The 27,197-nt window shown below is 38.6% G+C and overlaps 1 protein-coding gene across 2 annotated transcripts in view; it reads left to right on the top strand.

The window, feature by feature from the left end:
- The window catches only part of DPP10 (dipeptidyl peptidase like 10), a 245,701-nt gene that overhangs the window by 171,829 nt on the left and 46,675 nt on the right, over positions 1 to 27,197 (top strand). Inside the window, exons 6-7 of one of the 2 annotated variants that reach the window (XM_059475955.1) lie at positions 12,115 to 12,167; positions 12,267 to 12,348. The exons of the other annotated variant lie outside the window; for it this stretch is intronic. Of the exons in view, the coding sequence (XP_059331938.1) occupies positions 12,115 to 12,167; positions 12,267 to 12,348 (135 nt within the window). The remainder of the gene's footprint in view (positions 1 to 12,114; positions 12,168 to 12,266; positions 12,349 to 27,197) is intronic. 2 annotated transcript variants of the gene reach the window in all.

The following is a 27,197-nucleotide window of genomic DNA, read 5'->3' as shown; positions in this document are numbered from 1 at the left end:
AAATAGAACAAATGTTTTGTAAGAGCATTCTACAAATTAGAAGGATGAACACAGATTCTAAAAAAAAATTAAATGGAAAGAACCCCCCCAGCCACCTCCACTTTGAGTCACTTCCCCCTACAAAACAGAAATAAGGCAGCGAAGTATCAAGCTAGCTCCTTTATCACTGGAATCTGGAATTGCTGCTTCTCATTAAACAAGTACCTGCACAGGCTGCCCCTGTGCCTTTCTATTAACATAAAATTACTTAGCCTGAAGGGGAATGGTCAGCCTGACCCAGGTCATTGCTTCAAAAATGCTAAGGCAGAGTTTTCATTCACTTGAAACACCTCTGTACAGCATAATTGAATCCACCATGCCAGTGGATATCAATGGGGATGGTTGGCTCTGTTTGACTCTTAAGAAATAATTCGTTAATCCTGTGGTGGAAAACTTCATTCCAGGGCAAATGTCCAAAGATAAAAACAGGCTGTGTGTTTTTCAAATATTTTAACCATCCTGTCTCACAGTGCTTTTCTCATGCACTGCATGACAGGGGTCTCTCCCACCTGCATTATGCATGAGGAAACCATCCCATCTTTCTCACTTTGGCCCCATTCCTGGCTCCTTGATCACAAAAAAAAGTTGTGTGACTGCCTCTGACTAGGCCAACAGGACAGTTGGGAAATCAGACAAATCTGCTGGTGTTGGCATTTCTCAACAGTGCTGAAAGGAGTGTTGGATAAGTGGGTTTCTGTAAATGAGAGTTAGCAGTTACTTTGGTACAGATAGAATGAAAGAAAGGTCTTTTAAAATACAGACATAGAGTTGAAATACCTTGAAGTAGGTGGAAAAGACTAGACCTTTATGTAACTGTCCCAGAGAAATGTTTTAAGCTGTCTTTGTTGCACATCACTCTTTAAACCAAGCTTCCATCTCAGGCTATGAGGAGCACAGATAGTGTGACAGACCTAACAGATCAAATGGTTGAGTCCAATTTTTAGAGAAATATTAAGATATGCCCCGTTATTATCCAATTTTTGTGCTCTTTTTAAGTAAGGACAAGTCTTTTTGGGTATTTGAGCATGAAAGATTTAACGTGGGGTCTTAGGCAATAAATTAATGTTCCAGTGAAGGCAGTCAACCACCTGCACAAATTTAGCCTTTATAATTCTATTTATTATCTGCAAATATATCACCAGATTAGATGTGTCCTGGAGAGATGAGTTTGGTGTGAGGTATTCATCACTTTGTTACAGCTTCTTTGAGATCACCACGAAGTACTCCCTTGTACTAAATGAATAGCTCTCTTATCATGACCTTTTAATCACTTCATCATGAAGAGGTCTTTTACTTGCTACAGGAGTCTACTTCATGATACCACCATCAAAGGGACTGTAATATCATAAAATGGCCACAACAGAGACCAGTACAGAAATGTGGCACAATAAGAGAAAATTAGTGAAGACAGACCTAGTTGGCTGCAAGCAGCATCATGGCTTGCTAATGGGAAGTGCTGGAGAGGATAACTGGCTGTGAGCTCCATTGTTGGGAACTGCACCTGGAGGTGATATTTTGCTCGGTTTTGTAACAGGGTAGTGGAACAGAAGAGGAACAGTGCAAGCTTGCTAGCAGGGCCAGCAGCGCCAAAGAAATCATGGAGATGTGGGAGATGAATAGGGCATGACCGAAAAGGAAGTTTAAAGACCAAATTTAGCTGTAGTGATACTTGGTGAACTTACTCCTATGGAAAAGATTTTCTTTTCATGCTCTATTTAAAACATGAAGATACTGGAGTTCGCACTGCAGTGCAGAACTGATGTAAGAAGGGGAGAAGTCTAAGTGGCAGTGTTCAGATTATTTGGAGAGTTTAAGCAGGATTTCTAGAGAATGTCTTGGAGGTATGGAGACCTGGCCATGATGATTGCCTGGAATCATAAAATTTGATTGCAGTTCAAGAGCACTTTAAACACATGGATTTCAAAAGTAGTTGTGAAAGCTGTTCATAGCTCAACCAACCGGCAGATAAATACTCAAAGAGAAACAAACAGTCATTTTATCATGGAAACTCTATAAAAGGCTAGATAAGATACTTATTTCTAGTAGTATACAAAGATTCCCTGGACTCTCCAACACCCAGAGCTACCATTAAAGGCGTCTTGATGTCACAGTGGGAGATTAGGAGAGAGGATCACTTCAACCAAGAAACAGCCAGTGCCTTCCTGCTGTTCCATGTGTCATATCCACATAAGCAATTATTGTTGATAGTAATCAAGGCAGTGAAAGGCAGATAGTTCATGTACAATTACTGAACTGTCAGATTGCTTAGAAAACAGCTTTTCATTCATGTCTAATCCTCCAGAAGAGAAAGGCTCTAGGTGCCAGTGTGTTCTGCCTGGATGCATTCCTCAGTTCCCTGAGCCTGTGTTGCAGCCACCATGCCCACACACTGCCGGTCTGCTTGCTGCCTCCCCTCCCTGCTGCCTGTTCTCCTTTCATCTGAGCCTCTTCATTTCCAGCCCTTTAAGGGTCTCAGCTCTGTTTTGTTCTGGATTTGTTCTTTCTTTTTATTATGTCTCTTTTTTCCCATCCTGATATTTTTAGCCCTTTTTGTCTTCCTTCGTTCATCTCGCATGCTTGCTGGTTTAGCCATCTGCTTCCCTCAGCCCAGTTTTTTTTTCCATTTCCCTTTCCATTTCTTCAGACCCACAGGCCATTTATCTCATTGCTTCTCCTTTCTCCAGCTCCACAGGGTCTTTTCATCTCCTCATGCAATTTGTAAGCAAACAGCAGATGAGCATCCGGTATCTGCTTGCTAAGTGCTGCCCGAGTGACTCAGATTGTCTGGGGAAGAAAAAGAGATATTGAGACTATAGTCTTTACTGAAAATTGACTCATCACATGCTTTGATTTCCTTTTGTATCCTTATCATTTCAGTTCTGTTTAGCTGTGTGCTCAGAACCTGGACATTTCATTTATATGGAATGTTAATTTAGAAAATATTTTCTCAATGTTTTTTTAACTTTTTTGGTTTTTGCGTCATATTTCACATGAATCAGTTTACGCATATTTTTGTAAATATCACAACATGTAGAAGTGTGTCTCTTCAAAACAAGGTGGTGTTTTTTTCTGCATTTGGAAATTTTCTCTTTAGCAATCTGTTTGAATAAATACAATTTTTGACTCACCATGGAAAAACTAAAAATAAAAGCAGGCCTTGACTTATTTCTTTCTTCACAGTAGCTCAAAGAGCAATTAAGCCATCTCAGAACACTCTGATAACACTTGATGAAGCTTTGCCTTTAAGAATCAGTGTTTTAAAACATTTTTTTTCCAGTTAACAATTTTCAATATGTGTGGAGACACTCAATCCAAATTCCCTGTTGCCTTTTGTGTGAGATATAAGTAATCCATAGGACCTTGTAAAGAGATCAGACTGTCTAAAGTGTCAGGCATATTAAAGCCCTTAAATGAATATTTTTCTAAGACAGGTTTGGATTCTCAGCTGCATTGACCAGAGGCAAGCACCCTCACCAGTCTCATATTTCCATGGAGATTAAGTTCTGGTTGTGCTGTCAGAATTTATATCTTTTGTTTCCCTTTACACTTGTCCAGATCAAAATACACATGCACACTCTAAAGCTGCAGCAAATCAGTTCAGGAAAAGGGAAGATTCTATAAATCCCCAAATACTTATAAAGTCCAAATTTTGATCACACTGAGTATGAGCATAAGTTTGAAAAGGATGTGCACGTACCTGTGTATCAATACAAAAAAAAAAGCACATATTATGCTTGAGGCTTGAGATTTACCAGTTTCACTGTCATGTAACAATGATTTCAGTGCAGTCATTCCTGGTTTTTAATGCTGCAGGTGAATAAGCCAGAAAAAAACCCATATAAATTTTTGTCATAAGTCATCTCATACAAGACTCAAGAAACATATTTTACGTGGTAGTGTAACTAATAGAATTTCAGATGACAGTGATATGTGAGGCTTTGAGAAGTGGCAATGCAGAGCATTCTTTCTTGAATAATTCACTCGTCTGAAGTTATTATATATCCAAAACTGATTGAGTTGCATATCCAAATGATGGTCTATCAGCTGTTAATATAGGAGAAGAAAAAGAAGTTTCTGCATGTATTCTGAACTGTGGTTTGTATCACATTACTCTTGGTTATATGAACTGAGTTTAATTGATTCTGATTTAATTTACATTCTGCAGTGGATGTCTTTTTCTTGAGATAATTAATCTTGCTGAAAAATTCTATGTGAACAGTTGAGGCTCTAACAGATTTTCTAGAGGTGCATTTTTGTTTAGGCTTCCTTGACAGCCTTTTTTCTTACAGATAAATTGTGTGTCTCAAAATGTCTTGCCTTTATATTTATTTTGGTTTGGCAGCATATAGTTGTTATGGCTGGCAATATTTCATACCCCAAAGTATTAATGTTAACCATAAATTACTACCAATGATATGCAGTGGTTCTTATCAATCATCAGAAATAATCAATGCTGATTGAAGCAAATAAATATGATGCTTTTCAAAGTTATAACCTTGTCATATAACTTCAGTGCTCAAATGCATCAAGTGCTATCTTAAATTAACTCTGCAATTATATACAGAGTTTTCAGAAACCAGATATTTCACAAAAAGAGCCAAAATTGTGCAAGACTATATAAAGATTTGGACATCAGTAGTGGCAAAATTTACTCTATTTTATTTTTACTTCCAGAATTGGGTGGAAATAATGGGATTTGCAGATGGATAGCAGTTCATCATCTCAGTGTTGCAGACTCCTCAGTTGATCGTGCTAAGACTTTACTCTGAAACCAGTTGAAGAACAAGTTGTGTCAGATTATTTAAAATGAGAAGTCCCCATTGCTCTCTCTATCCCAGATATAATCAATATGAAATCAGTCATTAACTCATGTGGCTTAATTTACTGAATCTAATGCCAGGAAAATATCAGTTAGAGCTCCAAGAGCAAAAGGTGCCACTTCACTGGTGCATGGTGTGAAGTATTTCTGGTGTGTGTCCCAAAGTGAGCTGAGCTTTGGTGTCAATGCACAGTCTGAGCTCTCACTGTGTTTGTTCCATGGCATGAAATCAGCAGAATTCCAGTCTTTAATCAATATTTTCATGAATATGCAGGGGCCATCACTGGTTGGTATGGAGTGTGGTTTTTCAAACTCTTCACTAATAGCACAGGTGTTATCCAGTGGTTTCATGTCCCTCTGTGGCTCAGACTTCAGTGCTGCAGAGCTCTCTCCTCACCTCTTACACACCCAAGGAACCAATCACATGAAACCCAACCATAGCTGTGCCATGATCAATCCCATTTAGCAGCAGTTCCTATGCTGGAGAACTCATGGAGTCACAGTGGAAAGGCAAAGGGGGAACATTTGAAGTGAATGATTACAGAATTTTAGAGAAATTTGGATTTCATCATCATGTTGTTGATACCATTAACATTATTAATTTATTTAGCACATAAATTGCAAAATGGATGGGAGTTTCATCCAGCAGCTGTGCTTTGCCTTTGGCAGTAGTCATGCTGCTCCTGATTTAATCTTATTAACTCCCTCACAGGTTTTACTAACGGGGTGCTGAACATCTTGCAATACAAAGATAAGAAAGGAATATATCTTTATTGTTTTGTGATCAGCACATTAGATACTGATTCCATTCTCTTTGCACTGCAGTCCCAGCAAGGTCACGTGTCTAAAAGCTCATAAAAAGGAGATGAGGAATAGGAGCTGGTTGTGTGAATGTTAATCTGGTTTTATGGAGAGCAAGAAGTTGCTGCTTAGAATCCTGATGGCATCAAGCAGAGAGTGCCCCTTTCCACTGTAACTCATTTGCTTTCACCACTCTTTCCACAATGGAGGAAGTCTGGCCACAAATAATCTTGTGTTCTCCAGATGTGTACCAGAATAAGGAGCTTGTACATGACATTAAAGACCTGCTGAAAATTTTTTCTCATTTTCATTGCTGGAAATCTGAGTTACACCAGTGTTCACTGAGCAAAACTGATAGTAAAATATCACTAACTACAGGAAAAATAATTTCAATAATTATTGAAAATAAATAAATACTTTGTATAATTTATATAAATAATAGACATAGAATTTGTATAATTTAGTATAATTTATATAGGCTGTGTTTTTGTATGGTGGATGAAGTTGAATATATATTAACTTACTGAAAATATATAACACAGTTATTTTTTCTGGCCACAAGCACACTGTATTTATATCAGTAATCCCTTCAAAAGTTCTCCATAACCATCCTGTGGCTTATTGTGTCCCCTCATATTCTCTCCACTCTGCATCTGGTCCTTTCTCAATATTTGTACTCGTGGCATGTTCTGGATATTCCATTTTTCTTTCAAGATACTTGTAACCTAAAGGCAAAATAGGCAGCAATATATGTTTACATTTCTTCTTCTAAATTGCAGTTCTGAGCCTTTAGTGGAGGTTTGTTAGAGATTTGGGTTTGGAATGAGATTCTGTTTGTTATTGTGTGTGAGTACTTCATTGCATGAATGGCAGATGAATGATGAGTTACTTTTTGCTTGGCCTTCTAATCACTTTACCACAGCAAAGGCTTTTTGCTTCACTTTTCCGCATAAGTAGATTTTTCAGTAATTCTTCAAATGCTTAATTCAACTGTGGAAAAGAGGATAAAGGCAGAATCCCAGTCGTGGTGCTGTTTTTTACACTGTGCACGACAGCCAGCAGCTCCTGTGGCTGGCACCCACTGGGGCAGTTTGGAGATGTGCCAGCCCATTTTACTGATGGATTGTGAAAGATCTTCAAAAGTGAGAAGGGCCACGGGTGAATGGAGAAGTGAGAGTCCTTGGCAAGCTGTATTCCTGTTTACCTCCCTGCTTCACTGTGTGCTGTCCCCCGATTTCTGGGTTCACATGCATTTTGTGACATGCACTGTAATGCAGGTTGTTCATTTTGAAGGATCACTTTTAGTTTGAGATAGTCCTTTTTTTTCACCTTAGGAATATTTGTTTCTCCCTAACATTGTTGTTACAGATGTGGTGGCCTGAAGGGATAAATGAGACAAGATTTGTGGGAAGAGGTAATATCTTTTATTAGGCCAACTGATATAGCTGGAAAAAATAGAAAAGGTTTCAGGCAAAGAAAACCTTTTCCAGGTCAGGTTCTCTCATAGCTTTGAACTTCCTAATAATTAACTTTTACCTGTGAAGCAATAAAAGCAGTTTTTTATCTTTTTTTTTAATCAGTAATACTGTTTGAGAGGCATCCATATATTGCAGGAGTTTAGAGTTTACCCAGCTAAGGTTGATTGTGTCCAAAACTGATTAAATTCTTTAATTCATAGAACAAGAATATAGTCATTTTTCATTCACATTAGTAGTCTTATAAAATACTAGATTTTATTTTTTATGGGATCAGAAGTGTAAATTAACCCACAAAAGATCTGATATCTCACTCTTGAATCAGAAAGACTTGCATGGTTTTGAACCTTATCTGAGAAGCTGCCTTTCTTTTCAAATCAGGGTATGTGTTTGGAGATAACTGGGATGGGAATGATGGCAAACACTGCCATTTCAGTTATTTAATGAGTCTCTGCTGCTTTTTTTTTTTTTTTTTTTTCACTAATGGGAAGGCTATGGCTTTTAAATAGTGTGTTCAATACAAATAGATGGATATCCATGCTGTGTGCAAGACATGGACACCATTTGGCTGTTAAGCTTTGGAATAACTGAAAGTATTACTGCAGGTGCTGAAATTTTCAATGTATTTCATATCCTCTCAGCTTTTATAGTTCTTGCACAGACTGAGTGCTTTAATGCCCTGTGAGATGCCTTATTGGAACCTGAAAGGGGAATTTACAGAGTGTAGCAGCACTGAGAGCTGCAGTGAGGAGTTCAGATTGCAGGTGTCTGTTTGGGTGAAAACAAAAATATAGGACAGACACTCCACTACCTTGCAAAAAGCTGTGCCAGCAAGAAGGCATCATTACTGCTTAAATAAATAACACATGAAAGAATGTAATTGGTTTATAATACAGGAAATGGATAAAGGATGCATCAAGGTGTTTGGCATGCCCAGGCATTTTGGGATTATAGCACTGCGAGGTTCTAATGTCATCAGCTCTCTTCCATTTCCCTGGAGCTGAGAGCTCTCATCACACCATGAAAATACTGCCACTGAGCTTTTCTTGGCAGCTTTTTAGCAAAAACACTATTCTGCTGAGAAATGTTTTCCAGATTACCCAGGGACAGTGAACTGGATCTTTTCTGGACGTTTTGCAGAATTAGTGGAGTGTGTTTGGCAGAGTGTGTAAGGCAGTTTTCTTGCATCTTGTTGGGCTATGCACTGAGTTCCGTGGAATTATTTCACTTTTAGAACCACAGAAATAAAAAATAATTCCTTGAAAGGTAGAGAATAAAGGACACGTGAAACTCCAGAACTAAACTGTTGAAAGAATCACACCTTCATCTAAATGTGTTATCTAAAAGTTCAGATCATGATTGATAAGTGTGTTTTTTATTGTTGGCTGTTAGCTGAGTAATAGATTGTTATTTCAATACATTTTGACTAGAGCAATTTGTCTTGAAACACTTTTGGCACCTTTTTCCTTTAGGTCCTTTGTGATGGAGTTCTGTAATTTCATTTTTTTCATATACAAATGCATCTAACTTTTTCAGTGTTGAGCAGCACCAGATGAAAGCTTGTCATCACTTAAAAAGAATGAATTCAGAAGAAATATTTAATATGCAATGGTTGTTACTGACTGCATTCTGTGGCAAAAGAAAAATTAAATAAATTGTACTAAGGGGGAGGTATACTGTCTGTCTGATCTAAAAAGCCATTTTCACATTTCTTAACATTGCAGGGAATATTTTCCAGCTTATCATAATAGAAGCAGGCAAGTTATTTACTTGCCAGAAAGGCCTGAACCCTAGCAAGCATACACGCCACATCTGAAGTTAAGGCTCCTTACAGTACCCAACCTTAACATCTATGATTATTTTAATAAATTATCCCAGACCATTTTCCTCTTTTTTGTTTTCCTCAGCTGATATGATAGAAATTGCTGAGGAATTGCTGTAATTAATTTAATATTTTAAAAGGCTTTTCTCTCCTACATTGCTTTTTTTCTTACAGATGTTTTGTGTGTCCATAGTCAACTGATTCACTCTGTCTGTAGAGGATGAGTAACTTTCACTACAACCAAACCCTTTTCCTCAGTTTCACATCTCTTATTTTGGTCAGTTGGAGCAATTCAATGTCCATGTTTAAATATCAGCCTTTTGATAGGACCTCAGTTAGAAGGTGTGGCGTACAAGGAATGTCTGAAAACATTTTGGAATATGAATGGTTGCACTTTGGGTTTGACTTGCACACAGTAGGCAGCCTTAGCTGTAAATTCACTGGGAGAGGGGTCAGTGCTGCCTGAGCTTTTGTCTGGTTATTGGAATAAATTACCAGGTTGGTGGTTTTTTCTGCTTAGTGCACATCCTACAGTTCAGAAGTTGCAGGGCATAATTCCCCAAATTCCCCAAGCCTCTTCCACAGAGGACACAGCTGGTGGCTGTGTGGGAGGTTTGATCCTGGTATTGAGAGGGTTGCTGTCACTCCTCCCTGGGGTGCCAGACGTGTGATGGTGTTGGGGAAGGGCTGTGTCCCAGCTTTGTGCAAGAAGAAACCAAGCAGGTTGAGCCTTTGTACAAACTACAAGAGCTTCCTAAGCACTTTCTATCAGAGCCAGACTAGAAAAATAAATATTTTCTACATCCATTTTTGTTGATTTCATGTTGACAGTGATTGTGTTTCAGTGTGTGGCTCTTGCAAGCAGGATGAATTAGGAAGCTTGGTACTTGTAATTTATGCATGGTGTTCCTGTTAAGAACTAACACTAATATGAGTAAATCTAGAAAAAGTGTCAGCATCCTGTCTGAAAGTGACCTCACTGTAGTGTTGGTCTCCACTAGAAGTGGAGCTCTTTCCACTTTTTTTCAACAGTTATTATTGTTTCTGCATAAATGTTTAGACAGAAATGTTACACAAGGCAGGAGCAGAGTTTCCACATGATATATGAAGTGTTGTTCTTGTTACAGTATATTTTCTGTTTAAGCTGCCAGAATTACTTATTAGTTTAGCATTTCTTGTTGAAATATATTCTGTCTGATAATTTACTTTTAAAATATTCCTATTCAAAATATTTATCAAGCCTCCACACATTATCTTTGATACATTTTTCCCTTTTCCCACAAGGGCAAGAAACCCATTTCTCTTCTTTGTAACTGGCTGCTGGCAGGTGCCCCTCTGGGTAATCTCTGGCAGTGCACACCCTGTGCAGAAACCACCATAATTTAACCATTTGTCTCTACTTCACAGAAGAGGCTGGTACCTTACATGACAAAACAGTTTCTCTTAAGCTGTAATATAAAATATAACAATGTTTGGGGCATACTTATTAATATATGTATGATTCTTACTGAAGCAACAGTTCTGACGTTAAACACAATAGACTTGGAAAATGGAAATTATTTTTGTCCCAAAGGGAAATTTTATAGAAGGGATATTCAGCTGTTGCACAAAGTAGGGTTACTAATCTTAGAAACCTTTGTGGGATTCTTGCTGTATCAGCCAGCAAAGATGTGGGGCATGCTAAATTCTTAGCATGTGTTGGCAGGGAGCTAATAATGAGAAGGGAGTCAGTGGAAGGATGTTTCACATGGCTCTGTTATTGAATGGCCTCCAGGGAAAATAACAACCTCTGAAACCCTCTTGTGTGCCATAGTGACAAATTCCAGTGGCTCTGTCCATGTAGGATCCCCCTTTGCCTGTTCCCTTTGAAGGAGACACTGAACGGTTCCCAGAGCAGAAAATTTTCCCTGAAGAGCTCCATAGCCATGTCACGATTTTGGCTTTAGCTGTAGCTCTCCCCGTCTAAATGGGATTAGCCTGTCCAGAAAGAAATCCTCCACATGCCAAGCAGAGATGCTGTAACTGTAGACATGAAGCTGCAGTAGGTCTAGAGGATGTTATCTAACATTTTTTTTCTGACAGAAATTTGCATTAAAAAGATTTTTGCTTAGTTCAGTAATAATTAGTGGCAAATATATTTCATATTCCAAGACCATGAAGCAATTTCAAATCATATTAAAACTAATACTATGGAATTATAATACTTTCATGATACGAGACATAGAGGCAGAAAATGAGCTAGGTGAAAACCAATCACTCAATCCTGGAAGAGAGCAAAATGTCTTTTATTCACTATGGGTGTATAGACTAATGTTTGACTGGAGAGAATGTGTAATTGTTTGCTTTGATTTGAGCCCTTTGGTGTGGTGGTCCATCACATTACACACTGTAAGTGCTCTTCTGTTCTGTTCAGAGAATCCTACAGGTTTTGAGTTCAGAAGTCTCTGGTAACTTGCTGTTGTATGAGAAAGGTTTACTGAAAAATAGTTCTTTCTTTTATCCAAAATGACAAAAAACCCTCAACAAACTTTTCCTGAAAAGCAAAGAAAGTCAGCCAAAATCAGACCAAAACTTATTTAATGAAAGCCACAGCAAACAGAGTCCCTCTAAGTACAGGGGTTTTCTGTTCTGTGAGCCATACCTGGGAGTCCTTCAGGCTGTTCATAGCAGGTGGTCAGAAAAATACCCCATGAGCCTGTTGGTCTGCATTTCAAGTACAATAACTGTGATGCCTGTGCAATCATTTTGACACAGCTTGATGAAGAAAAAAAAATTGTTTTTTTCCCCCTAATGTATATTCTCAGTGGGGTTTTTTGTTTGGTTTTTTTTTTTTTTTGGAGAACGGCGGGGGTTGTTTTCATTGTTGGCTTTTTTTTTTTAATGGGAATGCAGATTTTTCTAATTGGGACATTTTCTGTGCAGTTGTTCTGTTACAGAGGCTGGTTAAATTAACAGGTGAGTATGTGTGTCCTTCCTACAGCTTTCAAAACCTGATTCAGGTCTATTGGTTATAATTAATTCAGTAGAACCTTCTTTCAGTAATAAAAGTGTCAGTGTTTACAGGGGTTGAAGAGTATGACTGCCTTCATAGTAGTCTGTATTTAATCCTGTATTTTGTGTTGTAATTCTTACTTCTTCTTTTTTTTTTTTTTTAACAGGTTTTTCATTATTCTTACACAGCTTCATATGTGATTTATAACATCCACACAAGGTAGGTCACATTGTTTTTTCCATACCGTGTCACTGTCAATGGCTCTATGGATGAGGTGATGCCAGTGTGTTCAAGTAAAAATGTTTCCATTTTTTCAAGGGAAGTTTGGGAGTTAAACCCTCCAGAAGTAGAGGATTCAGTATTACAGTATGCAGCCTGGGGTGTTCATGGACAGCAACTGGTAAGCACAGTCATTAAAAATGTATGGACTTCAGACAGACTGAGGTAAAAACAAAACTGAAAGCTTTAAAATAAGTTGTCATGTATTTCTGCACCATACTAGTGTGTTCCTGTTACAGCTTTTAGGAGAGCTCTATTTGTTTGTTTATTTTTATTAAAAATATGTTTTTTCAGGCTGACCCCAATAAGCAGATGGTACAGTTGTTGAAAGAATCACACCTTCATCTAAATATGCACTCAGGTGATTTTTAGGATAACCATCTTTATGGCTACTGCTGTGTGGGAAGGAACGTTAAAGGTGAAAGGCAGTTTTCTTTTAAGTGCAATATCAATGAAAACGTTGGGCAAAAGCAAAAGCTTAGCATCCAAATGTGATGTGATGGACTCATGAAAAGTGATGTTTTCATTTCAGTATGAAAATTACTGCCAAGGTCAGCTGTGCTGCATTGAATTCATAATATTTAAACAAGATGCCATGTTTCATGCATAATATTTTTCCAGAAGTTTTACCATTTTTAATGAACATTAATCATCCATAGTCATCATAACCAAAGTCAATATAAGAAGAAAAAAATTGGGGATTTAGAACAGCAATGATTTTAAGCTGACCTGTGTTGGTTGTTGAAGGCAAGAGACTGATTAAATCTTCAGTTCTGCATAAGAAATTCAGATAATCCTTGTTACAGTGTTCTAATAAGCTCATTAATGCCCCCAGGCATGATCCCAGGGCCTCCTTGCACATCCAGCTTGCTCATGCAGAGAGGCTGTAAGCTGAATGTCTAGAGAATGTACCCTGTTGCTTTATATCATTCATCAAGATGATTGGAAAGTAAAAAATGTTTCTGGTTAGAATGTTTTGCATTAAGGAAGTGGAGGCAGGTGAGAAAAAGTAATTGGAACATGCTTGGTATGTTTTAATAATTAACCACATTAATTTATTAATAATGAGACCTTGGCAACGGGATTAGTGGAAATAAATACATAGGTTATTTACCAGGCAGCATTATGGAATGTGGCAAACCATGTAGGTTGTAGTAGAAAGGAGAAGCATTTGCAAAATTGAACAGATTTAAGAAATACTTTAATTAAATTTCAGTTTGTAATATTCCTCTGTACTGGACAGAGGATCTGCACATTTGTCTGTACTGATCAGAGAATCAGTTATCTGAAGTAGAACTAAAATGAAATGCAGTGATTACTGAGAAAATATTTTTTTCTTTTTGTGAGATGTCTCATAGGAACAGGGTCAGATTTACCAATCATAAACCTCAGAAAAATAAATCAGAATAATGCTGTCTTTATGTGGTTTTGCTTAAAATGTTATTCTGAAAATATGTATGGATTCTTTCAGATACAGGCACAGGTGGACTCCTATTACATCTCAGAACTGCAAAAAAATAGGTGGTCATTTTAGGTACAACCTTAATCATCCAAATTTGAAAACATTGGCATAATTCATACTTGAGCGAGGATAACATTACTCATCTTTGTTAATGTCCCTAGTAAAGTTAATGTCATGCTTTAAAAATATCTGCTCTACTGTGGGTTTTATGGTGCCATATGGACTGCAGAATTAGGAAATAATAACTTTGAACACAAAATCTTCTGTGCACTCTGCATGGCACTCTGAGTGTTGCCATAGAGATGTACACCTGCAGGAGCAGTCCACTGAAGGTGACTTTAGGAATGCCAATTAGAAGGGTGTCCTCTTGAAGCTCTTCATGTGGCAGAAGGAGGTTTCCAAAGTGACAGAAGTGCCTTGCTGCATTGCCCTCCCACTTCAGCAGCAAGCCAAAACTGTAGAAGGAGAATGAATGAATAAAGAGTGTTGTGAGTAATGGTTGTTGCTGCTGTCCAAAGGAACATCTGCCCCGAGCAGAAGCGGGACAGAGAGTTCAGTCCAGCAGAGCAGGTTAGGCAGAGGAAAGAAAGATGTGTGGCTGAGAACCCATTGCCACAATGGTTCTGTTATAAAATTCATCATTGGAATGAACACTGGATTAGTGGGTTTTAGTAAAATACTACAGGAGGCAAACAGCAGTGAAACAGGACACAGAGGAAGGCATAAAGGGAGAGATGCAATGATGAAATCCATCAGTAGCTATCAATGGAATGTACCTGGGTACAACAAAGCTGCAGTCTCATAGACCCGTGCTGCCAAACACACTATGAGTGATTTACCTTCCTGAACAAATCTGACATCTCTTTTCTGTGGAAATAGTGATAATTCATGAGTAAAACAAGCAATGAAATACTTACTCTAAATAATCATAGTGTATTAACCTGGGTAATAATCTCCAAGAGCCATTCTTTGCAACTGAAGAACAAGCAGAGAACAGTGGGAGAAGAGATTAATTTTATATACAAAAATTTGATGTAGAAGTACCCATGACATATGCTGTGTGCCACCACAGAGATAGAGTGTATGTAGTTCTCTGAAGTGAGGAGGAGTGTCCCCCTTCATCTGTGGTGCAGAAATGAATAGCAAAACTATAGCCAGGACTGGTAAGCAAAAGTAGCACAAAATGCGAAACATGAGGTGCAGGTATGTCTGACTGAGCCAGAGATTCCCAACTTTATACTATAACTATTTGGAAAATCCTGGATTAAATCCAGAATTGTAGTGGGATAACACATTGACTTGGATCAACTATTTTCGATAGGCTATGGTGTAAAATAAGATGTTTCCAGTCCCCAGTTCTACAGATCTAAGTAACATGGTTATCTTAAAGTAGTCCAATGAGGAGGAATTGGCAAGATGTTCAAACAGATAATGTAAGGATTTGAAGGGAAAAAAAACAGGAAGGAAAATATGTTTGAAGCCACAAACTGCTTATTGCACAGATGGAATATGGCTCAGGAGAAATCAAGTATCTGCAGTATTTTACATCCTTGTGGAAAGCATGCATCAGTTTAAGTTTACTGTTAGGGATAATTTCAGGGGCTGTCTGATGGGCCCCAGAGCATGCCCCATGTGGCTATGAAGAACAGAGCAAGTTTTCTGTCAGATGCCAGGTGACTGTGCCACAGTACCATTGTTTGCCAGCTAAAACAGTGGTTGCAAGTTATTTCAGTTCCTTGCTATTTACCTAGAGTAGAAGGTTTTGTAGTGATTAAGAGGAAAGCTCAGAGAAACATCTGCTGCTTGACTCATGACATTTTGGTGGTGAAATTGAAAATGTTTGCCACTGGGGAGAAGAAACTTTTATCTAATGAATTAATGTATCTTAAGGTCACATAGTTCTTTAAATCAGAACTTTTTTCAAGGTCACACTCTTTTAAAATGCTGCCTTTTAACTGTGCTAGAACTGTGCCAGATCTAAAATACCATTTCTGTGTCATAGTATGTTGGGGAGCTGTTCATCTGTTTGCCAAACATTACTCATGTTTGATTGAAGTTGTGCAAGTCATTAGTTGATTATCTCTTTATCTCACCTTCATAGAATCCATCACTGCAGCATCAAAGTAATTCCAGGAAAGACAAACCAAACTAGAGATCTAATTTGTTTCATCAGCATTTTTCTGCCTGCAGTTTATTGATTAGACCTCACTGCTTTTGTCTGAGAAAGAGCTATCCCATACCAGGTGGGAAGGCTTTACTGAGAAGAAGAATGCTTTGAGGTTTTTAAGGGGTCTCTGTTGTTGAAATACCCAGGTTTTTATCCAGAGGTTTCCCTTCTTGAGCCTTATCTTCTCCAGCAGTTTGTAGCAAAGGTTGTCATGTGTTTGTGCCGGACATGGCTTGTATCTGACACAGAGGAGACAGCTCTGGATCTGTCTGTGGGGATGTACTGCAGTAGGAGCCTGGATATCACAGTTCAGGCTGGAGATGTCTCCAGTGTTTGCAGCATTGTATTTGTGTTTATTAACACTCTGGTGTTCTTCTGCAGTGCTCCATGTTATACAAATAGTTCTGACCAATTAGTGAGTGGGCTACATCAACTAGCTCCCAGTGAAGCATGGTTGGAAGCTTCAGTTTGAAATAGCTTTTTCTCAAAAGTTGTACATGTTTTTTTTCCTGCCTTGGTGGTGGTATGTGTTGTTTATGTTGTATAAAATACCTTATTTCACTTTATTCTATGAACATCCATGCAAATCACTTGCCTTTGTATTTATAATAGATGTTTTGTGTTATTTATTGCAGTAAGCTTGTTTTTCTTTTGATATATTACGTGATTCTGAGGGGAGTTTGAGTTACATGTTTGGATGGATCAGTATAAATAATGATCTATTGACATACAGATGAATGTCTATGCATAAATTAATACATTTTTTAACCAAACAAAAATCAAGAAAATAGTAAAACTATCCAGAATACTAAAGAAAAATATTTTTAGAAGCTTTGATAAATATTGATGCTACCAACAAAATATAACACTATCAAATGGTAAGACTGAAGATGAGCTTTTACAATGCTTTGTTTTAGTTTAGGTCTTCATTGAGTTGAATTACCCATTAGGCTGTATACACTAAGAACAATTTGGTGACTGTAGCTGGATTGTGGATTCAGGATGTTCTCATCAATTTTTAGAAAGTATTTTAAATATTAGAAATCTATAAGTTGCCCTCATCTTCCAAAAAAAAACAACAACAAAAATGTTACTCACAAATAATAGATTTAGAAGCTGAAGCTTTTACATAAAGAATGAAAAAGATCCAGTGAAACGGACCTCACCTTGTATTGAAACTACCTAAAAACCAGAAATACATCCTAGCAAAATCTGCTTTAATTGCTGTTAATAAGTATGCCATTTCAAGAACTCTCTGCCCTTTTGTTCTGTGATCAATCATCATTTCTTTATCCTTTTGTCATATTGAGGGCTTCAATTTCCTTTCACCCCCCACCAATACCTACTGCCCCACAAAAACGCAAATACCTCTCAGACTGCATTAACATGACATTGCCTCACAGATGCCTTTTGTCAAAAGTTTAGCCTTTTTTTCCAATGGCTTTCAAAGATTGTTTTAGATAAGACAAATAGTGCAGCAGTAAAGTTCTTTGTTGTTGTGTTATTTTCTGTGTACTCAGATAAGTACTGGACTAATTTTAGCAAATGAGGAATTAGCAGGATTGTACTTGGGCAGTTACCTTGCTCAACACATGCTTTAACAGCCATTGCTTGCTGAAAGCTCCATTTACTGTTTGGTCTATCAAGGTAATGTTCAACTGCTATAAAACATGGTAATTTATCTTTCTGTAAAATATTTGCCATGTGTTTTCTTTTTGCATAATTAGTGCTGTGGGTTCTTGGCACCCCCTCCTGGCAAGAACACTTGCATATGCAAATGAAGTAAGAGCTTAATTAATGCTAATGAAGTAAGTCCTAAATAAATATATTTCTTCTGCTTTTTTTTTTTTATCTGCATAGTCTTCTGCTCTTTTGACTTACTGTATTTTAGATGAGTAACTTAAAATTACATATGGAAATGTCAAGGCTTTATTTCATCTTTCCTTCTAATGACTATGCTAATGAGGCAAATGGCAGTGCAACTGAGAGCAAAACGTCTGCTGGAATTTATTCTGAAAACTAGAAATAAACAAGAACACTTCAATGTGACATTAACCTCAGGTATGATACCTCATTTAAAATGCGTGAGGGGTTCAGTTACCAAACTTTGTAGTTCAAAGCACATTTGGAGGTCCTTTGTCCTGCTGAGGATGTTTCTCTGAAGGAAGGGAACTGTGGTTGAGCATTGCCCACCCAGCTGAGTCCTCAGAAGAACTGGAGTTACCAAAGAGACTTAGTTAAACTTTCTTCCTACTAAGCTGCTGCTACACATTGGATTTTCCTCTTGGATTTGTCAAACTACCATTGTAAAATCTATATCATTTTTTGCCTTTTAATTTAAATTATTTGATTCAAACTATTCTTCAAAGAAAAAAAATAGCATGAGTTGCTCTGAAGGTATTCTACTGAACTGTGAATTTCCATTATGAATTTCTGGGTGCTTACTCCACTTAAGTATGGATTGGAGGAGCATTTAATGCATGGTCTCTAGTTCCAAAAGTGATACTCAGTCTGAAAGCTTCCCATCTCACAAAAGGGGAATGGAGAATGCAGCCAGAAAACACAGGCAGTTTGGCAAAAGAGGAATAAATACAGTTTTACTTATGAAGGCTGGATATATTCAATAAAATTTTTGTGAGCTCCGGGGACCACTACAACATTATAAATGGAACATTATAAATGGGGGAAGGCTAAGTTGAGCAAAGAAGTTTCTTCATCAATTTGCTTGGTGAAATACAATGAATGTGTTCTAGTATCAAAGGCAGTTTAAAATTATGAGTATTAAGGGTTAGAAATTGCTGGCCCTTTGTGGAAATAGCCACTTGGCTGTATCTGAAAGAGGTGAAGAAATAATGAGAAAATCGTATGTTTTATAGGGGCATTATTCCTCTACCACTGTTTTTCATGTGAAACAGTAAAAGGCCCAGCAGCTTTATAGTGAATAAATCAAGAGAGGAGATAAAAGATGTTTCCTTTTGCTGGTTCTTATTCTGTTATCACTGATCTAGCATGCAGCTAATATTTGAGTCAGTATGGAAGCCCTGTACACAAGTAATGCGATTTTTTTTAATCCAGAAGCAAATATATTGGAAATTTGATATATCACTGTGCTAAAACTCAATTTTTTTTTTTTCACATGGTTACTTGTGTGGGTGTGTGTATATATATATATATATATAAATATATATATATATAAAACTATATATCTGTATGTATTTATGTGTATTTCTTTACATACAGTCCCACAAAGACACAGAAACAAGTATAGACACACATGTTTGATAGGAGCAGTCCTAAGGACTTTTCTATGCAGCAGCCTGCGGGGAGCAATGAAAACAGCAATATGCACCTCTCATCATATTGTTCAACATGTCTCTGTGTAACAAAGCATATCTGAATATTCACACTTCCATCTGTTAGCTAATATTAACTGCAAGTCCAATGGCTCATAAAATAGGGCTGCTGTGCTTCTTGTGTGAAAAATGCGTGCTTTCTGTAATGCAGAAACATGAAAATTGTATTTCAGAAGTCTAAAATTCTTTGGAAATAGACACCCATAAAAACTGTGAAGCAGAGGTTGAAATTTGATGGAATCCTTAGCTAAACTGGAGTTGGAAAAGATTGGGTTTTATTATGGACTGCATTTCTGTATAACTCCAAAATCCTGCCCAAAACCACTGTATGCTTACCTGTGTCCCTGGACTATATAATCATGTAGTCACTTCATATTTAGTGATTAAAAAAAAAAGGTGCACCCCAGAATGGGATGGATAATTTGTCATATCCATCTTTTGGTAATGTAATGTAAACAGCAGTTTTATCTGGCAAGTAGAAAAAAAAAGTAAAAAAAAACCCTAAGAAAGCAGCTATATTCTATGTTCCTTAACACTTTGGAAAAGGAAGATTCCAAAGAGGAAGGCATCCAAATGTCAAAACAGAAGACTTTGAAGGTTTCTAATGCCTTTCTGGTTCAGGTTATATGGCAGAGGTTCTAATCAATTTGAAAAAGGACTTTTACTTGCCTTTTGTAAAGTGTTTGCAGAAGACATGTGAAAGACTTTGGAGTTTCTGTGATGGTACCCGTGGCTACAGAGTTCTGCTAGGAACAGGTTGAAGTGGCAAAACCAACTTGACACAAACTCCACCAAACTCTTGCTCTGTGGCAGGCTTCATTCACCTCTTCCATTTATAGGTTCTGTTTGCTGTATGTTACAATCTATTTTCTCAATCAGCACAACATCCATTAGAAATATAGATGTTTGCTGTATGTTACAATCTATTTTCTCAATCAGCACATAACATCCATCAGAAATATAAACATCTTTCTGTCAGTGGAAGTGATAGTGACTGTCCTCCTCTGCAAGGTTGAACAACTTTGGGTATGTTCAGTTCTTCTGGATGTTTCTCTCTATTTTAGCCAAGTCCCTTTGGAAAACATAGGCATAAAATTCCATCATCACCAGCCCATAAATGTCCTTGCATGTTTATTTTTTCCTACAATGGGGCTATGACTTCTCCACTGTCTTTGTGCTGAAAGATCAGAGCTGATTAAACTTTGGCTGCACTGTGTTAAAGTGACTTCGGCTTTCATGCTGACTCAGCCTGGACCAGACAGTGAAATGCAAAGAACTGATTGTGGATGTGTAGTTGTGGGGAATGTATCTCCACTGGCAGCTCCAAGGCCTGGAGAATGAAGATGAAAAAGTCAGGTGTACTGTTGATATCTAAGAGAAAACAATGCATTGAATGTCTTCATTGTTTATGGTAGGTGACAGCACATTTATAGAAATAGAAGGGAAAAGTTTTGTGTGGAAGGAAAGCAAATAGTTCTTTTCAAGTGTTGTTTTCTAGATGCTAAACTGTCCCAAGCAAATGTGCTGTTCTAAGAACTAGTCAATATTTCCTCATTCCTCCTTGTCTCATTCCTAATGAGATATTTTCAGACAAACTGTTTCTTGCATTGGATGTGCTGTGTGGGGTCTGTACAGGTGGATGCCATCCAGTAAAGTTTTGGCCCATCATAAAGACAACAGATAACTTGCACCCTGTGTGCAGTGGGGAGATGAAGGCACATGTCCCATACAGAAATAGCAGCTGAAAGCACAAACCTTTGTGTTCAACTCTGCTTGGGTTTCTCATGTAGAAAATGCTCAGAGGCAGCCTGGTCTATTGTATCTCATACAAAGTTCTCAAGTGTTGCCCACCGCCCTAAAAATAGCAGAAAATGTAAGTATGACTTTACAGCTCAGGATTTTCAATTCTGTATCTTTTTACTTTTGTTCTTGCAGTTGTAATGCTACTTTCTTACATTTTGTCAAAGAAAACAGAAGATTCCTCCTCTGATACCAAGCCCTTACAATTTCATTAGATATTTTTCTGTCTCCCAACATTGCTTTTTTCTTTCTGGAGTAACGAGGTTGAAAATTTTTCAGTTTAGCTTGTTATGGATTGATCAGTCTGGGCATAATTGAATGCTTGATATCAGTGTAAGATGAGCCTGAAATAACCAGAGATCATTTTAAAAGATTTTATGGTAAGGACAGATTATGATTTCGTTATAAGCTCCATGCTGGCTCATTAGTCAGAAGCAATCAGTAAGTGTGAGGAAGGAGGAGTGTGAATTCCTGAGCATGCACTGGTTTTGGAAAAGTCTGTTCTTCACATCACTTAGACAAAGATCAAAGGGCTGAGCAGCCCAATCCTCAGTGACATTCTGCACAGTGCTGCAGCCAGCAGAGCTCTTCAGGCAGCTCCACGGCAGGAAGCAGCAGATCCAGACCATCAGCTTGGGGGCAAGGCAGTCTTGCTGTGATCTGTGCAGCAGATTTATGAAGCAGCTTTCTGTGTAGGTCGTAGTTCAGATATTATATATGATTTTATTTATATAGCACATTACACTATGTTTGCTCTCCTGGGTAAGCTGTCATTGGATGAGGCAGGGTGTGAATTTAGTGAGCATCATGATCCAATATCATTGGAAAGGCAACATAATTAATGTGTGGTGAAACAAAAGAGGGCAACGCTTCCCTGCATTTATTGGAAATCAAGGACATAAACATCAGAGTTACCATGGAGTTGCTGATAGTCTGAGTTCATGGCCTGGTTTATGTCATGACATTAGTAAATAATCTTACAGCTGCATTATGAGTGCATCCTTGCTATTGTTTACAGTAGATTTATAAACTATCTAAATAGCAATTAAATATAATAGACTTGTAGATTGTTTGTTGTTGTTCAGAACCCATTGTGCTAACACATTACTGTGATGCAGTGGCATTAATCTAGACAGAAGAAAAGTGGTGCTTCAGTGTTCTGTTCTTTCTGCTGTATCTGGCAGCTTGATTACTGCAAAAATAAAATTAACATATTGTAACTGACACCAAAAAATGTAGTGTATGACATTGGGGTGTCTGTGCTTTGAGGTCTCCATGTCTCCTACTGATCAACAGCTACTTTCCCTCTCCCTTAATTACAACATAATCTAAAGGTTTGAAAGCTTCCTCTGATAGAATTGTTGATCAGGTCAATCACAACCTTTAGAAAATTGGTACCTTTAAGAGTGAATATAGTTCTTATTGCTTACAATTATAATAATAATTTTGTTATTATCTATTATTTCATTTCTACCTCATTTACAATGGTGATGTTTTTTGGAACATGGCAGATTTTTGTCTACTGTCAGGCATTGCTCAGGTAGCTCATGGTGCCCAGTACCTGCATAATTTAGTGCTCTGTGGGGCAAGAGCTGGAGCAAGTCAGAGCTGAATGGCTCTGAAAATTCTGTACCAGTACAGATTGACCTGCAAAAGAAAAAAAATATCTGCAGAGAAGAGATCAGAGCCCTTATGCACTCCTGGAGGCTTGCAAAGCAGCTGTATTGCAAACTAGATCAGACACTTGTAGCCTGCAATCCTGTCTGTGAGAACTCACAATCTAAATAGACCACAGATATATTGTAGGTGAAAGGAATAGGAAACAAAACTGCTTTGCAATACAATCCCATAAAACTTCCCTTGAAATTGTCATCCCATAACATGTGTGATCTGTATAGAAAATTTGTAAGATGTGAGAAAAAAAAGGCTTTTGGAAGAGGTCTGTGTAATTGTAACTCACTAAGTCACTAAAGAATATGCTAACCTTCTAAAATTCACACCTATGAAAGCCTTATAGGCCAGTTTCCTGTGGTTTATATTATCTGAAATATAATAATTCTCTTTGGTTTTAGAGATGGCTGCTGTAAGGAAGACATTAGCAGGATAATGAGTCCCAGCAGTGAAATGCACGATGAGTGTTTGGGGTGTTTGCCACCCTGCATTTCACTTGCCTCTCAATGAGTGAGTGTTCTATTCATTATCACAGTTTCTTCCACAGCTGATTCCTGTGGGCAAGAATGGCAGACACCAGCCCTTGATTTTGCTCCTTTTCCAACAAAGTGCCTCCTAGAAATGTGGTTTGTCCATGTGATTTTGTACACATTGTGTGTTCAGTTCACCTGTGTGGAGCAGTAAATCAGCTCCTGATTTGGAAATACTCCAGAGCCTTATCACAGGAAGGCTGGGAGTATCGCTGTTGTCCTGACCCTGGGCACTTTGAGTGCCAGCAGAGTTAGGAGTCTCCAGCTGTAGATAAAAATGGGCCAAATGACATCACACCCCCAGGTCAGTAGAGAGCACAGGAAAAGCCACCTCCTTCCTGCTCCCAAACAGAGCTCTGAAGGATTTCTGTGGCTTTCTCCACCATGTGCCCTGTGACTCTTGGGCCACAGAGGAGGCCAGGAGGTTTGGATTGCCATCGTAGAACTTCTAGCTTAGTATAGCAAACAACTGTTCCTGTCTAACACTGTGTGCCCAGTCCTTCTGGATGATATTTTCTTCCCCAAATGAGAATTTATCTTTTCTGTGAAAGGCAAAACAAAAAAAAAAAAAAGAAAAATAGCGATGGCACTGTTGTTGCGTTGGCACACAAAACACATAATCTTAACTACACCTTGATTTTCAGCAGGAATCTGCTTCAAGTAAATAAGATTTTGGCAAGGAAAAAGGGCAGGAAGGTGTGCTCAGCTTCTGTAACAGTGGGTATAATAATGGTCTGACAATCTGTTTAAGTCTGTGAGTCCCAGGAGTATTGTAAGTGAAATCACAGGTGACAAGAAAATGTTTGCTCAGTTTGGACTGGAGAGAGCAGATTTTACATTGTGACTAAAAATAACGTAATCAGTGGCTCTCAGAAAAAAAATTGTCTGTCAGAACTTTAGAGGATGCTGAATGGTGGTAGAGAAAATGCCAAGGCAGGTATTCATTTGAAAGCTATTGCATTGACAGATCTTATGGGTGATTTGCAGTAGTTTTTAAATTGGTGAAAACTAATTGTAAATTTCTGAAGTGGAGCTATTTCTATAATTTTTCAGATCTGTGAACCAGAAGGTAGAAACAATTACTTTAAATCCTTGAATGAAAACCAAACTTGCTACCTTAGCAACAGCTGTTGAAAACTGGCAACCAAATTGTCTCAATGTGGATGCAGGGCTTCGATTTTAATTTCTTCCTGTAATCCAAAGTTAGTTCTAATATTACTTACAAGTCAAAGGAACTTTCAAGTCAATGGATATCTGCATTTTTCCATAATTATGGTGAAAGCAACAGTAGGAATTGAAACCAAATTTTTAAAATAAAAATGGGTTTTAAAGAATTCTAAAATTAATTATTTCATTTAATATGCCACTTATTTATTTCTTCTATGCAAGACCATTTTTGTGCTGGACTTTCCATATGTTTTAGAACAAAAAGGCATCTACTCTTTGGGTATATACAATATATATGTGTGCATACATGTTATCATGCAGTATAAACTTAGCACTGCCCCTGAAACTGGAGAAGTCGTGGTTTAATCTCTGAAGAGAAAAGTACAATATTTGCAGGGCAACTAAGAAAATATTCTTTATTTGACTTTGTTCTGCTCCTGAATAGCTGATATTGTTTTTATTAATGGTTAGTGAAAAAAACACAGTTCATGTTGAAATCTTAGTGAATGATCTTGTTGCAGACAGGTCAAAATGTTAGAAAAGTCTTATAAAATATAGATTAGGCCCTGCTACTTCAGCTAAGCTAACAATAGCTTACAAATTCCCATACGAAAACACCTTGAAAATGAGAATTCATTAACACAACAATATATTCCTAGGGTGAAGAAGAAGTACACCTGTATAAACAATATGATCTGTCCCATGAGAATCAGTAGAAAAAGGATGTAAACTAACTAAAAATAGAAAAGTTTGAAAAATTTACAAAATACCATGTATGGACCAATGAACTAAGTGTAAATGTATTGTAAACCAGTAAGATCTAGTAATATTGATAATAATGCTAATCTAACTTACAATAATGCTATAAAATATAACATATACAATGAAGATTGAGCTTTTCCTACATGAAGAAAATATAGTTTAACTAACTTATTACAACATGATCTGACTCTGGGGGGCAGCTGGACTTGGCCCTGGCTAATGTACTGTAAGACGGGAGGCAGAACAAATGGTCAGAGGCAAGCCCAGATGGAAAAGCATCTTGGAGCTTTTGAAGAATTAATTATGCAGCTAATTGGCTGGTAGTGTCACAAGAAGGGGTGGGATTGTGCAGAATTCTGAGGAATCAGCAGGTTTGGCAGGGCCTATGCTGAGGTGGAGCCATCATTGTGTATGCACTGGGCCGGGTGTGCCATGTGGGACACGAGATGGCTGCTGCTGGTTTCTGCAGCAGAAATGTCTTCAGCCCTCTGCAGAGAGCCACCAGTGGAGCTCAGCTGTCTGTTCCATGGAGTGCTGGGCTCTGAGATGTGTGCTGCCCACAGAGATGTGTGTCGCCCACAGAGATGTGTGTCCCTACTGAGGTTACACAGGAATGCAGCCAGAGCTGGGCTGCCTCCTCAGAGGCCATGGGGCGATGTCTGGCTGCCTCCTCAGAGCTGTGTCGGGCGATGTCTGGCTGCCTGAGGAGGCCATGGGGCGATGTCTGGCTGCGTCCTCTGAGGCCATGGGGTGATGTCTGGCTGCCTGAGGAGGCCATGGGGCGATGTCTGGCTGCCTCCTCTGAGGCCATGGGGTGATGTCTGGCTGCCTGAGGAGGCCATGGGGTGATGTCTGGCTGCCTCCTCTGAGGCCATGGGGTGATGTCTGGCTGCCTGAGGAGGCCATGGGGTGATGTCTGGCTGCCTCCTCAGAGGCCGTGGGGCGATGTCTTCAGCACTGTCATTAGCAGGAGTTCTGCGGCTGAAGCATGTCCTGAATGCCTGGAGGTCTCCCTCTGGGCATAATCAGAAATTTCTTAGTCCTGTCATAGCTCATATTTTTAGTGTGAAAGGTAAGGAAGACTGTTGCGTTCTCTGGGGAATTGAGTGTGCTGAAGTTGTTCCAGGTTGGAGTATTTATTTATCTATTATTGGTCTGAGATTCTGTGGAAGAATCTGATTATTTTCTCGTACCACAGGTAGGACTCTCACCTGTACAGAAAGTACTTGTTGCACAGATTTTTTTTCTAACCGAAAATTTATAGATACAGATGACTCCTTTGTTTCCTTTCCAGCTGCATCTGCTCTATAGCTTTAGAGTTTGGTTGGCACTTTCCTTGAACAAGGCGTTCATCCTGATGAATCCATGTAATGGCAAACAATACCTGTAGCCACACTCCACAAATTCTTTCCTTCCAGCCTGTTCTGGTCCTCAACCAGCCCCTGGGGGAAGAACCTTCTTCTAATACCCAACCTAAACCTCCCCTGGCGCAACTTCAGGCTGTTCCTTGGGTCCTGTCACTGCGCAGAGCAGTTCAATGTCTGCCCCTTCTCTTCCCTCACAAGGAAGCTATAGCTGCAGTGAGGTCTTCTCTCAGTGTCCTCTTCTCCAGGCTGAACAGAGCAGCTTTGCTTTTCCTCCACCTAAAAAACGTGGTCTTTAGAGTGACCTGCTCTGGGCAAGCTGCTGCTGCTACCCAGCTGGAGCAGAGCAGGCTCATGCTGTCACTGAAATGCTGCCCTGCAATCCCAGGAGGGATTCAGTGTGGATGGCCATGCTGGAGGCTTCAGTGGAGCACCAAAAGGGAAAAAGTGGAGTATTTTTTCTGTAATTTATCAGCTTTTCTCTGCCTGTAGTGTTTGAAATGATTAAAGACACACGGGGGGCCTCTCCAGCTACTAGCACTAGGTTTGCTGTTCAGCTGGGGAGTGGATGTCTCTGTTTTCACAGCTGTCTGCCATCTGCAGCTAACTTGGACTGGGTGCTCTGCTCCAGACCTCAGCCTGAAAGCAAATCCTGTAATTGTGAAACATGCTGCAAACAGTAAATAAGTGTTTT

The sequence above is a fragment of the Ammospiza nelsoni genome, chromosome 7 (assembly GCF_027579445.1).
Source record: "Ammospiza nelsoni isolate bAmmNel1 chromosome 7, bAmmNel1.pri, whole genome shotgun sequence".
NCBI lineage: Eukaryota > Metazoa > Chordata > Aves > Passeriformes > Passerellidae > Ammospiza > Ammospiza nelsoni.
Note: the sequence above shows the minus strand (reverse complement) of the source record. Positions and strands in the feature narration are given on the sequence as shown.